The 14772-nt window shown below is 42.9% G+C and overlaps 1 protein-coding gene across 1 annotated transcript in view; it reads right to left on the bottom strand.

The window, feature by feature from the left end:
• ccdc171 (coiled-coil domain containing 171) overlaps positions 1–14772 on the bottom strand; it is a gene marked incomplete at its 5' end in the record, with an annotated part of 84065 nt that overhangs the window by 47837 nt on the left and 21456 nt on the right. The window contains one exon of the mRNA XM_084328430.1: positions 2034–2194. Coding sequence (XP_084184556.1) covers positions 2034–2194 — 161 coding nt within the window. The remainder of the gene's footprint in view (positions 1–2033; positions 2195–14772) is intronic.

The raw sequence follows: 14772 nt of genomic DNA on the forward strand, positions 1-14772 counted from the left end.
ATCCTTCACTCTGTCATCTTTCTCTCCCATTACAGAAGCCGAGACCCTGACACTGGTAATGTCGAACCGTCCGACTACATGCCAGCTGGACCAGCTACCCTCCCCACTCCTCCAGACCATAGCACCGGACATCCTCCCATTCCTAACTGCAACCATCAATTCCTCACTCAACTCGGGGGTGGTCCCCACCTCCCTAAAACAAGCCAGAGTCACGCCCCTCATAAAAAAAAAAACCCTGAACCCCACCATCATAGGCAACTATCGTCCTGTCTCTCTTCTCTCCTTCCGTTCTAAAACACTTGAACGTGCTGTATCCAACCAACTTACTGCTCATCTCTTACAGAATGACCTTCTAGACCCTAATCAGTATGGCTTCCGGACTGGCCACTCCACAGAAACGGCCCTCATTGCGGTCACAGAGGCACTTCACTTAGCAAAAGCGAAAGGCCTCTCCTCTGTCCTGATTCTCCTAGATCTATCTGCAGCCTTTGACACAGTCAACCATCAGATCCTCCTCACGGCCCCCGCAGGAATGGGAGTGGCTGGCTCTGCGCTGACATGGCTGACATCATACCTCAATGACCGCTTCTACCAAGTGTCATGGAGAGGACCCTGTCGGCCACCCGCCCCCAGGGCTCGGTCCTAGGACCCCTTCTCTTCTCCCTCTACACTAAATCACTGGGTAACATTATCACGTCTCATGGCTTCTCGTGTCATTGTTATGCCGATGATACTCAACTCTTCCTCTCCTTCCCTCCCTCAGATATCCACGTCTCTGAGCGGATCTCGGCTTGTCTGTCCAACATCTCTGCCTGGATGACGACCAACCACCTCAAACTGAACCTAAGCAAAACAGAATTGCTCCACCTGCTGGCCAAATCCTCCCCCCTGAACGACCTTTCCATCACAGTCGAGAATGCAGCTGTGACCGCGTCCCCGACCGCCAAGAACCTTGGTGTTGTCCTCGACGACCAGTTGAACTTCTCTGCTCACATCGCAGCGACAACCAGAACCTGCAGATTCCTCCTGAGCAACGTCAGAAGGATCCACCCCTTCCTGACAAAAGAAGCCACCCAACTCCACTGCCACCAAGCCTCTTCAACTCATTCAGAACGCAGCGGCCCACCTGATCTCAAACCTACCGAAGTCGGCCCATGTCACCCCACTTCTTAGGGACCTGCACTGGCTCCCCATTGCTGCACAAATCCGCTTCAAGGCCCTCAACCTGGCATACCGTGCAGCAAAGGGAACCGCTCCCTCCTACCTCTGGTCAATGGTCTCTAACTACACACCCTCAAGACCCCTGCGCTCTGCATCCTCTGGCCGCCTCAGACCTACTCCTATCCGAGCTCCGGGAGGGTCATCAAAGAGAAGTCGCCTATTCTCAGTCCTTGTCCCACAATGGTGGAATGAACTACCCACCCCAGTTAGGACAGCCGAAACGCGTCCAATCTTTCGCCGTCGACTAAAGACGCACTTCTTCTTTTTTTACTTACATTTTTATTTTCAGTTTCTTGATTTACAAACAAACATCCACGTACAACATTACAATTGGCGGTCAAAATTATAAAAGACAGTACAATACAAAAATACAGATGCACTTCTTCAACCATTATCTGAAATAATAATTAAAAATAGGAAAAAAAAAATCTAACCCTAACTAACCTTACTGTCATGCACTTGTCCTAATAAACTAACCTACACTGTAGCACTCAACACTTTGATGAACATTATTACTCAGCTGATAAGAGTTGTGCCCTTCCTGATGACTTGTTGAACAGAACTTGTAAATTGCTTTGGATAAAAGCATCAGCTAAATGACTAAATGTAAATGTAGAGAGAGAGGGGAGGACAAAGAGAGAGACAGAGAGAAAGAGACAGAGAGAGACAAAGACACACACACAGAAAGTGAGACACACACACACACACATAAAGAGAAATAGAGAGAGACAGAGAGAGCATGAGAGAGAGACAGACAAAAAGAGAGAGCAAGAGAGAGAGAGAGACAGAAGGAGAGAGGGACAGGCTCTTACTGGTCCATGGAGTCCATAGTGCTGGTGTACTTCTCTCTCTCCACAGTATATGCTCTCTCTACCTCTCTAAACTGATCTCTGATCAGATGATGGCTGGACAGCGCCTCCTGGTGGCCAGACTTCTCTACTGACACTGCTGACTCCAGATCTCTGATACGCAGCTAGACGGACGGACACACACACAGTCAAGATGCAGTGAAATAGTTTTTCAGTTACATACAGTTCAACCCAGCCAAAAACCACGTATACAACATTAATTAGTATTTCATAGAACATCTGTGTGTACAGAGTATCATTATGCGTGTGTGAGTGTGTGTTAGGGCTGCTCGATTATGGCAAAAATTATAATCACAATTATTTTGATTGATATTGATTGATTGATGGCGACCAAGATGGCGACGTGTGCACAACGTGAGGCTCAGTTCAAAACTGTGACTATGCTATGGTCAAACATTATATGGATAAACATGCTGACAGTTCCATTTCTTTTACAGCTCTAGGAATTGACCATGCCCCCCTCAATCCTTGAAGAGGGGATAGAGAGAGAGCACTGAATCAACTAGAGCAGTGGTTCTCAACCTTTTTACACCAAGTACCACCTGAGAATGTAGCTGGCTCTCCAAGTACCACCATATGACCAACATTAAAAGTCTATTCACAGTTCACGCAGGAGGCAAATGTATTCCTAATATCATTATTTATTAGGGATGTCCCGATCACGTTTTTTGGTCCCGATCCGATCCCGATCATGTGATTTTGAGTATCTACCGATACCGATATTTCCCGATCAGATCATACTGAGGAGTTAGTTTTGGTTTTAAATTGCATATCATCATTAATTTATTTATTGTCACACAGAGCAGAAGAATTTTGCCAAAATAAACCAATAGTATCCAGCTGCAGAACGGCAGACCAGCCACATTCTCAGACCCAAACGCATTTCCTTTGATTTAATTATACATCAAATGATTTATGAAGTTAACTTTTCACCTGGATAACGTCAACATTCAGGGTGAATGTAATGTGAGAAATTGGGATTAAAAAAAAATATATATATATATATATATATATATATATATATATATATATATATATATATATATATATATATATATGGGTCTGAAAGTGTGGCTGGTCAGCCGTTCTGCAGCTGGATACTTACTATTGGTTTGTTTTGGCAAAATTCTTCTGCTCTGTGTGACAATAAATAAATGAATGATAATATGCAATTTAAAACCAAAACTAAGGCCTCAGTATGAGTTTAAGACGTGAACATAGTCATGTTTGTTGAATAAAAAATTAAAAAATAAATAAAATAAAAAATAAATGGCAGATTTTTTATAAAAAAAATTTGCCAATCCCGATCTTCGGAAAATCACGTGCTCGGCCCCGATCCCGATCACGTGATCGGATCGGGACATCCCTATTATTTATTGTTAACTTTTGTCAGACACAGCCACAATGTACAAAGGGGTAGCACTAGAACTAGCAAACTCTTCGCACACAATTCTCATACAATGCAAGGGGCATTGAGAACATAATAACTAACATTCTCACATAGCAAGTGAGAAAATTAAGAACAACTGTATTTCAGCAAATGTACTTAATTCTCTCTCTCTCTCTCCCTCTCACAGCAAGCAATTGTACTTCATTCTCTCTCTCTCTCTCACACACACACACACACAGCATGTTGTTGTCCATTGACAACTCACATAAGCAGGGCCGGACTATGGAAATAATTCAGGCTGGGAAATATAGTGTGAAATATAGCCCCAGTCAGGCCACTTTTTAAGCGGGGGGTTCTGGGGGTAATAATCTGGGGGTGGTTATTACAGGCTAGGCATGTGTCAATGATGATTTTGATGGATTTTTTGTTTTTTGTAATGTCAGATTTAACAACAACTATTTTCCGAAAGTGGGAGTATTTAATTTTTTATCTGACATTACAAAAAAAATGTAAATCTAAAAATAAAAATGGTTATGATCAGGGCTGAAGTTGAATAAAAGATGTATGACTGTTTAGACTGCATTACTCTCTGTCACAGTTATCTCCTGGTTGTTCCCCACTTAGGTTATCTAACTATCGCGCTGCTGCAACTAGAAACACTGGCCTGGCCTGCTTCTAAGTTCAGTGGCCTGACTGCAAAAAATAAATAAATAAAAAATGATAATTTTTCTTTTCTTTTTCTTTTTTAAGTACCACCAGCAGGGGGCCCAAGTACAACCGGTGGTACGCGTACCACAGGTTGATAACCACTGAACTAGAGAGTCGCTGGATATACAGACTCAAAGCCATGTCTTATCCAGGGATAAATTATACCATAGATATAGTTTCCTTTTTGTAAATATGGGAGTATCTTTCTACCTGTTTTTTGTTGGTGTTTTGCTATTCTAGTTTAAAAACTTATATATAGCTTCCAATTTAAGAGTTATGTAACCCATAATGCAGGAGCTAGCCTGTCAGTCTTAGACTCTAGTCTAGATGTTAGAGGACCTCTAGAGTCTCTAGAGGCATATGCAATTATGACAGCTAGACCTCAGGCTGACTAAGTGCTTACACCTGAGCTTGATAGAGCAATTACCATAGCCTCCATTTTAGAATATAGCAGTTCACTCATTTGTTTGTTTGTATGCCCTGAAGAAGGCCAATAGAGAGGCCGAAACATGTTGGTGTTTTTTAATTGTTCTAATATGAACTAAGTGACTAATTAAAGCTTTTTTTATACATGAAGAGTGCCTGGAACTTCTTTGTTTTTTCATACCTATTGTTAAGTCTGCTCACTCAGAACAGTAATATACCTATTGTTAAGTCTGCTGTAAGAACAATAATATACCTAATTTTAAGTCTGCTCTAAGAACAGTAATATACCTATTAGGGGTGGGATGGTTCACAAAATGGACGGTTCGGTTCGTATCACGGTTTTCGGTTCGGTTCGATATACGTACGTTTTTATAAAAAAAATATGTAACACTCAAAAATCTAAACATGCTTCATTTATTATATATATATATATATATAAAAAAATAAAATAAAAAAGGGTTACAGTGTTTACAGCCTTAAATAATGTTTGGCACACAAAGACCGAACTGACTGAAAAATATAGGCTACATTTGTCAAAGTATTAACTTCGTGCAAACAAACAATATGCTCAGCCAGCACTAGACTTTCCTTTCTTTAATATAAACACAAAAAAACAATGTCAACCATGTTTAAATTCCCTGATTGTCAGTTCTTAATGGAAAGGTTAATTTTCTGCTTGAAATTAAAGTGCAGTATTTGAAATACAATGAAAGGAATATGGCTGGATTTCTTATCAAAGGGAAAAGTGTCACTGTTATTTAAAATAAATAAATAAACAAATTAGAAGGCCATCGATAAATGGCAACATACATCAAACTAACACACACACACTGTACTGTTTAAAAACATCACTGCTCTGTTCATTCTATTTTTAAAATACGTACATTATCTGTCTACATTTATTTAGACTAACATTATTTAAATATTGAGTGCAACTGTGGTGGATTACGTAATTCGGTGAGTTGGAACTATCTATGGATTGGCGGGTCCCCACAGACATTTTAGCGCGACGGACCTTCAGCTCCGGTAACGTTAGGAGTTCATAACATCAACAAGCAGCACGAAAGCGGCAATAGTCCCGGTTGGAGTTAGTAAAACACAGTTGTATGTTAGCCTTCTTGGATGTTGAATAAACGCCTATCATTGTCTTTAAACACCCCGCCTCTCAGACTCCCATTTCCTCCTCTGCTGGCTAGTAGCTACGGTAACATTTCGTTGACTGTATTAGCTCGCGGGCTGCTTCTATAGTTAAAACGTGCGTTGTGTTGTACAAACTGCTAACGCTATGGCAAGATGTGTGTAGGCCTATGTAATGTTAATGGCTATGTTTTTTAAGTCGTAATGAAGATTGATTTATATTGTGCTTGCCATTTTTACACAAACTGACTAGCACCTGGCTGCAGTGCTGCTGCTGCTTGCAGCCAGTGCTCACCTCTCCCGGCTCCGCCAAATGATTTTTTTTTATTTGCGCGTAATCTGAACCATACGATACACAGACGCCCCAAACCATGGGGGTCGTACCGTACGGTACACGGTTCGAATGCGTATCGTCCCACCCCTAATACCTATTGTTAAGTCTGCTCACTCAGAACAGTAATATACCTATTGTTAAGTCTGCTGTAAAAACAGTAATATACCTATTGTTAAGTCTGCTCTAAGAACAGTAATATACCTATTGTTAAGTCTGCTCACTCAGAACAGTAATATACCTATTGTCAGAACAGCTTTTATATCGTACACCCGACAGTATCTTTTGGACGTTGGATTACAACAATCCGACAACGTCATGGGCGATCTGCAGCTCTGACTTGAATCACTCCAACCTAGGGATGTTAACAATTATCGAAGATCGATTGATTGATCGTTAAGGATTTCTCGAACACGTGACATTTACTCGATCTACTATCAAACAATGATATGTTACGATGTTGTTTGTCTCTTATTACATTGTAGCAGTCAGTAGAATGGTGTATTTTTCAAAGCATGTTTCAATGAAAAGATCTCTCTCTCCTCTCTCCTCTCTCCCTCTCCCTCTCTCCCTCCCTCCCTCTCTCCCTCTCTCCCTCTCTCCCTCTCTCCCTCTCTCTCCCTCTCTCCCTCCCTCCCTCCCTCTCTCCCTCTCTCCCTCTCCCTCTCTCTCTCTCCCTCTCCCTCTCCCTCTCCCTCTCCCTCTCCCTCTCCCCCCCCCCCCCCCCCCCCCCCCCCCCCAAATGGAATGGACTATCTGCTAATTTTGTGTGTGTATTAACCTGTATAATCTCAGATTGAAACTTGGTCTCCAGGTGAGCTGCTCTCTCTGCATCAATATTAGACTCCAATACTGTCACCCTCTGTTCACATACCTAGAGAGATAGAGATAGAGAGAAAGAAGAAGAGAGATAGAGAGAAAATGCAGACGAGAGATGGAAAAAGATAGATAGAGAGAATGAGGAAGGGAGAGATGGAGAGAGATAGAGGCAGAAGAAGAGAGCGAGATGGAGAGAGATAGGGATAGAGAAAGAGGAAGAAGGGAGATATGGAGAGAGATATATAGAGAGAAAGAGGCAGGAGAGAAATTGAGAGATAGAGATAGAGAGAAACAGGCAGAATAAGAGATACATGTAGATATATATATAGAGAGGAAGAGGCAGAAAAGAGAAGGAGAGAGATATAGAGGGAGAGGCAGAATGAGAGAGAGAGAGAGAGAGAGAGAGAGAGAGAGAGAGAGAGAGAGAGAGAGAGAGAGAGAGAGAGAGAGAGAGAGAGAGAGAGAGAGAGAGAGAGAGAGAGAGAGAGAGAGAGAGAGAGAGAGAGAGAGAGAGAGAATATTATATGAATATGTACTGTTGGACTGTGGTAATTCCATGTACGAATAAATAAAAATGAAAAAATGATGATGAGAATAGGAGAGAGAGAGAAAGAGGCAGAAGAGAGAGAGATAGAGGGAGAGGCAGAATAGGAGAGATGGAGAGAGATAGGGGCAGAAAAAGAGAGTGGAGAGATATAGAGATAGATAGAAAGAGGCAGAATAAGAGAGATGGAGGGAGATAGAGAAAGAGGCAGAATAAGAGAGATAGGGAGAGAGAGAGAGAAAGAGGCAGAAGAGAGAGATGGAGAGAGATAGAGAGATATATATATATAGAGAGAAAGAGGCAGAGAGATGGAGATATATAGATAAAGGGGAAGACGGGAGAGATGGAGAGATAGGAATAGAGAGAAAGAGGCAGAAGAGAGAGAGAAAGCAAGAGGCAGAAGAAGAGAGTTAGATGGAGAGATAGAGGCAGAAGAAGAGAGATGGCGAGAGAGATAGAGGCAGAAGAAGAGAGATGGAGAGAGATATATATAGAGAAAGAGGCAGAATAAGATAGAGATGGAGAGATGGAGAAAGAAGGGAGAGATGGGGAGAGATAGAGAGAAACGGGCAGAAGAAGAGAGAAATGTATAGAGATCGAGAAAAAGAGGCAGAATAAGAGATAGATGTAGAGATAGATATAGAGAGAAAGAGGCAGAAGAAGCGAGAGAGATGGAGAGATACAGAGAGAAGAAAAGAGAGATGGAGAGAAATCGGGGCATAAGAGAGGTGGAGAGAGAGATAGAGAGAAAGAGGCAGAATAAGAGAGGTGGAGAGATAGATATAGAAAGAGGAATAAGGGGGAGATGGAGAGATATGGATAGAGAAAGAAGCAGAATAAGAGAGAGATGGAGAGATAGAAAGAAAGAGGCAGAAGAGAGAGGTGTAGAGAGATAGAGAAAGAGGCAGAAGAAGATAGATATGGAGAAATAGATAGAAAGAGGCAGAAGAGAGATGGAGAGATATAGATAGAGAAAAATGCAGAAGAAGAGAGATAGAGAAAGAGGCCGAATAAGAGATAGAGAGGCAGAATAAGAGAGAGAGATGGAGAGATAGAGAGAAAGATGCAGACGAGAGATGGAGAGAGATATAGAGAGAGAAAAATGCAGAAGAGAGATGGAGATATAGGGATATTGTAACTGAGGGGTTACAAAACCCTGACTGTATTAAAGATTGTGATAGATTAAACCACTGCTAGGTATGTACTTTAATTACTGGCCAGACAGTACATCGAATATATGGTGGACACTCATAATAACACGGCATTGACAAAGAAATAGTATTTGAGGGTATTTATTATTATGCAACAATAGGTTACAGAATGAGAATTAGGGTCGCGCTTGTATGGCGAAGAATAAGCATAAAGTCAGTCAGTAGCATAAGTCACTGGGAATAGAATGATTCCTACGATGGGTACTAGGCTAACTCCGCCTGGAGTATAATAGCAATTATAGAGGGCAACGCTGGTACCGCCTGGAGACACTGGGTTCCTCCCAGAGTTGTAAGGTCTGGAGGATAGAGGAATGTTCGGATACTCAGTCTGATTCAATGAAGAATAAGGGGATTCACGTACAGAAGCCAGTCCTTGTAATCCAACGATCAGCAACAAAAGCAATAACTGTAATCCAATGCTCGATAGCAAACGATGATAGCCAGCTAGCCTCGGTCCATGAGGCCAGCCCGAATGTAAATCCTCACAAGGTTAAATCCCAAACGACAGTGGAGATTAACGATGCTCTTCTCCGGGTAACACGTTCCACAATCAATATAATCCAACCAGTAATGGTTCTGCAATCGCCGCCGCCGGTTCTCCTGTGCACATGTCCAGCAGGTTCTCCGACTAGGCCTCCTCGTGTGCTGGCACCAATGTATTTAGTCCACGCGCACTGGCTAAGGTCCACTAGCTAACACGAACGAACCGCTGGGTAAGGCTACACACGAACGAACTGTGGTTGGCACGATATACAATAAATTAACGACTATTTACTTCACATTAAACTAAGTCGAACTTGACGTTACTGCATTAATCTGACACTTTACTATTCAATTTGCACGTGGTTCTCAACGCTCTGTTAGACGCACTGCTGCTCACTTCACTACACGTTGACTCGGGATGAACTTGATGAACATCTGGTTGAACAGCTACTGTTCGCACCTGCCGCAGTATATATACTTAAGTGATTATCTAGTCCCAAACCTCAGTTCTCGTCTCGAATCCATACGCTGTCTCCAGGCATGTTGCGACATGCCTGGGCTCGTCTTTGAACCTGACTTTGGGGGCTTGCGGTCTGGCGCCTAAGGGCGTTATCCAATAAGGAGAGCGAATATTACTATGATTCGAACACAGGCTTAAAGGGATATACCGTGTATATATAAATAATATACAATGTATATAAAACAATAAATGTAGATTCTCAGCTTTAATCTGGCCCTTCACAACAGATATAGAGAATGAGGAAGAATGGAGATGGAGAGAGAGAGATAGAGAACGATAGAAAGAAAGAGAGATAGAAGTTAGAAAAAAAATTGTAAATGACAACATCAGATAGTAATGAAAGCTGACAGTACTTTGTCTTTAAGGGGACGTGTTTAGTCCTTTTTAACAAGTGAGTCTTTGTGGTCCCCTAAACATGTCTGACATTTTCTTTGTTGAAAAATACATTATGCATTAGACATTAGACATTATGCACCCAGGGGCATTCTAGCAGCCCCTATACCTCTCTGTTTCAGTCCTGTTCTTATTCTAGCAGCTATACCTCTCTGTTTCAGTCCTGTTCTCATTCTAGCAGCCCCTATACCTCTCTGTTTCAGTCCTGTTCTCATTCTAGCAACCCCTATACCTCTCTGTTTCAGTCCTGTTCTCATTCTAGCAGCTATACCTCTCTGTTTCAGTCCTGTTCTCATTCTAGCAGCCTCTATACCTCTGTTTCAGTCCTGTTCTCATTCTAGCAGCCTCTATACCTCTGTTTCAGTCCTGTTCTCATTCTAGCAGCCTCTATATCTCTCTGTTTCAGTCCTGTTCTCATTCTAGCAGCCTCTATACCTCTGTTTCAGTCCTGTTCTCATTCTAGCAGCCTCTATACCTCTCTGTTTCAGCCCTGTTCTCATTCTAGCAGCCTCTATACCTCTGTTTCAGTCCTGTTCTCATTCTAGCAGCCCCTATACCTCTCTGTTTCAGCCCTGTTCTCATTCTAGCAGCCCCTATACCTCTCTGTTTCAGCCCTGTTCTCATTCTAGCAGCCTCTATACCTCTCTGTTTCAGTCCTGTTCTCATTCTAGCAGCTATACCTCTCTGTTTCAGTCCTGTTCTCATTCTAGCAGCCTCTATACCTCTGTTTCAGCCCTGTTCTCATTCTAGTAGCCTCTATACCTCTCTGTTTCAGCCCTGTTCTCATTCTAGCAGCCTCTATACCTCTGTTTCAGTCCTGTTCTCATTCTAGCAGCCCCTATACCTCTCTGTTTCAGCCCTGTTCTCATTCTAGCAGCCTCTATACCTCTCTGTTTCAGTCCTGTTCTCATTCTAGCAGCCTCTATACCTCTCTGTTTCAGTCCTGTTCTCATTCTAGCAGCTATACCTCTCTGTTTCAGTCCTGTTCTCATTCTAGCAGCTATACCTCTCTGTTTCAGTCCTGTTCTCATTCTAGCAGCCCCTATACCTCTCTGTTTCAGTCCTGTTCTCATTCTAGCAGTCTATACCTCTCTGCTTCAGTCCTGTTCTCATTCTAGCAGCCCCTATACCTCTCTGTTTCAGCCCTGTTCTCATTCTAGCAGCCTCTATACCTCTCTGTTTCAGTCCTGTTCTCATTCTAGCAGCATCTATACCTCTCTGTTTCAGTCCTGTTCTCATTCTAGCAGCTATACCTCTCTGTTTCAGTCCTGTTCTCATTCTAGCAGCCCCTATACCTCTCTGTTTCAGTCCTGTTCTCATTCTAGCAGTCTATACCTCTCTGCTTCAGTCCTGTTCTCATTCTAGCAGCCTCTATACCTCTCTGTTTCAGTCCTGTTCTCATTCTAGCAACCCCTATACCTCTCTGTTTCAGTCCTGTTCTCATTCTAGCAGCTATACCCCTCTGTTTCAGTCCTGTTCTCATTCTAGCAGCTATACCTCTCTGTTTCAGTCCTGTTCTCATTCTAGCAGCCCCTATACCTCTCTGTTTCAGTCCTGTTCTCATTCTAGCAACCCCTATACCTCTCTGTTTCAGTCCTGTTCTCATTCTAGCAGCTATACCTCTCTGTTTCAGTCCTGTTCTCATTCTAGCAGCTATACCTCTCTGTTTCAGTCCTGTTCTCATTCTAGCAGCCTCTATACCTCTGTTTCAGTCCTGTTCTCATTCTAGCAGCCTCTATATCTCTCTGTTTCAGTCCTGTTCTCATTCTAGCAGCCTCTATACCTCTCTGTTTCAGCCCTGTTCTCATTCTAGCAGCCTCTATACCTCTGTTTCAGTCCTGTTCTCATTCTAGCAGCCCCTATACCTCTCTGTTTCAGCCCTGTTCTCATTCTAGCAGCCCCTATACCTCTCTGTTTCAGCCCTGTTCTCATTCTAGCAGCCTCTATACCTCTCTGTTTCAGTCCTGTTCTCATTCTAGCAGCTATACCTCTCTGTTTCAGTCCTGTTCTCATTCTAGCAGCCCATATACCTCTCTGTTTCAGTCCTGTTCTCATTCTAGCAGTCTATACCTCTCTGTGTCAGTCCTGTTCTCATTCTAGCAGCTATACCTCTCTGTTTCAGTCCTGTTCTCATTCTAGCAGCCTCTATACCTCTGTTTCAGTCCTGTTCTCATTCTAGCAGCCTCTATACCTCTGTTTCAGCCCTGTTCTCATTCTAGCAGCCTCTATACCTCTCTGTTTCAGCCCTGTTCTCATTCTAGCAGCCTCTATACCTGTTTCAGTCCTGTTCTCATTCTAGCAGCCCCTATACCTCTCTGTTTCAGCCCTGTTCTCATTCTAGCAGCCTCTATACCTCTCTGTTTCAGTCCTGTTCTCATTCTAGCAGCCTCTATACCTCTCTGTTTCAGTCCTGTTCTCATTCTAGCAGCTATACCTCTCTGTTTCAGTCCTGTTCTCATTCTAGCAGCTATACCTCTCTGTTTCAGTCCTGTTCTCATTCTAGCAGCCCCTATACCTCTCTGTTTCAGTCCTGTTCTCATTCTAGCAGTCTATACCTCTCTGTTTCAGTCCTGTTCTCATTCTAGCAGCCCCTATACCTCTCTGTTTCAGCCCTGTTCTCATTCTAGCAGCCTCTATACCTCTCTGTTTCAGTCCTGTTCTCATTCTAGCAGCCTCTATACCTCTCTGTTTCAGTCCTGTTCTCATTCTAGCAGCTATACCTCTGTTTCAGTCCTGTTCTCATTCTAGCAGCTATACCTCTCTGTTTCAGTCCTGTTCTCATTCTAGCAGTCTATACCTCTCTGCTTCAGTCCTGTTCTCATTCTAGCAGCCTCTATACCTCTCTGTTTCAGTCCTGTTCTCATTCTAGCAGCCCCTATACCTCTCTGTTTCAGTCCTGTTCTCATTCTAGCAGCTATACCTCTCTGTTTCAGTCCTGTTCTCATTCTAGCAGCTATACCTCTCTGTTTCAGTCCTGTTCTCATTCTAGCAGCCCCTATACCTCTCTGTTTCAGTCCTGTTCTCATTCTAGCAACCCCTATACCTCTCTGTTTCAGTCCTGTTCTCATTCTAGCAGCTATACCTCTCTGTTTCAGTCCTGTTCTCATTCTAGCAGCCTCTATACCTCTGTTTCAGTCCTGTTCTCATTCTAGCAGACTCTATATCTCTCTGTTTCAGTCCTGTTCTCATTCTAGCAGCCTCTATACCTCTGTTTCAGTCCTGTTCTCATTCTAGCAGCCTCTATACCTCTCTGTTTCAGCCCTGTTCTCATTCTAGCAGCCTCTATACCTCTGTTTCAGTCCTGTTCTCATTCTAGCAGCCCCTATACCTCTCTGTTTCAGCCATGTTCTCATTCTAGCAGCCCCTATACCTCTCTGTTTCAGCCCTGTTCTCATTCTAGCAGCCTCTATACCTCTCTGTTTCAGTCCTGTTCTCATTCTAGCAGCTATACCTCTCTTGTTTCAGTCCTGTTCTCATTCTAGCAGCCCATATACCTCTCTGTTTCAGTCCTGTTCTCATTCTAGCAGCCTCTATACCTCTCTGTTTCAGTCCTGTTCTCATTCTAGCAGCCCCTATACCTCTCTGTTTCAGTCCTGTTCTCATTCTAGCAGCCTCTATACCTCTCTGTTTCAGTCCTGTTCTCATTCTAGCATCCCCTATACCTCTCTGTTTCAGTCCTGTTCTCATTCTAGCAGCCCCTATACCTCTCTGTTTCAGAACTGTTCTCATTCTAGCAGCTATACCCCTCTGTTTCAGTCCTGTTCCCATTCTAGCAGCCCCTATACCTCTCTGTTTCAGTCCTGTTCTCATTCTAGAAGCCCCTATACAGGGCTATACAGTGCGACGAGGACATCGCGTATTGAGCCTAAATATAGCCTGTGCGAGTGGAAAATAATATTTGGGGGCAACCTTGCGAGAGTAGTGATTTCAACTAGAGATGTTCGATATTGGCTTTTTTACCGATACCGATATACCGATATTGTCCAACTCTTAATTTCCGATACCGATATCAACAGATACCGATATATGCAGGGTTTCCCCCCCCCAAAAAACGGAATAATTTCAGATAATTAACATTACATATATCTCTTGTCGTGGAATTAACGCAACATTATGCATACTTTTGACAATAAATAAAATCAGAATTTGTTCTTACTTGCTTGCCTGGGTAAATAAAGGTTAAATAAATGTAAAAAATATATATTTATTTTTTATTTTTAAACAGATACCGAAACTCCAAAACTCGAGAAGTGAGAGAAGAATGACCCCTGACAAAGAAAATAAAACGAAGGGAAAGGTACAACACGAGGGGATGACGCAACAGGTAAAACAAGCTAACATAACATTAGACAACAGCGAGGCCTGGCTGGATACGAAGCTACAAGCTAACATGGAAGCTAACACGATGAATATGCAAGCTAGCATTCGGATCGGGCTAGAAGCAATACAGAGCGCTAACGATGCTAACATGCAAACCAACACGCAGACCGATGCAATAGAGAATATCCAGGGGAGCATGGAGGCTAATTCAAAAGAAATAAAACAAATGCCCCCCAAAAGAAGGACAAAGAGACGCTGGATACACCCAGACCAACCAGGACTCGGGCACGAGGTCAACCGGACCATCCGAGATGCAAGCACGGAGATCGCCCAGACCGGCCAGGATTCAAATAGTGAGATCTCACACACCAAACAGGACTTGAGCACTGAGGTCACACAC

Source organism: Notolepis coatsorum (assembly GCF_963971535.1).
Source record: "Notolepis coatsorum genome assembly, chromosome: 1".
NCBI classification, from domain to species: Eukaryota; Metazoa; Chordata; class Actinopteri; order Aulopiformes; family Paralepididae; genus Notolepis; species Notolepis coatsorum.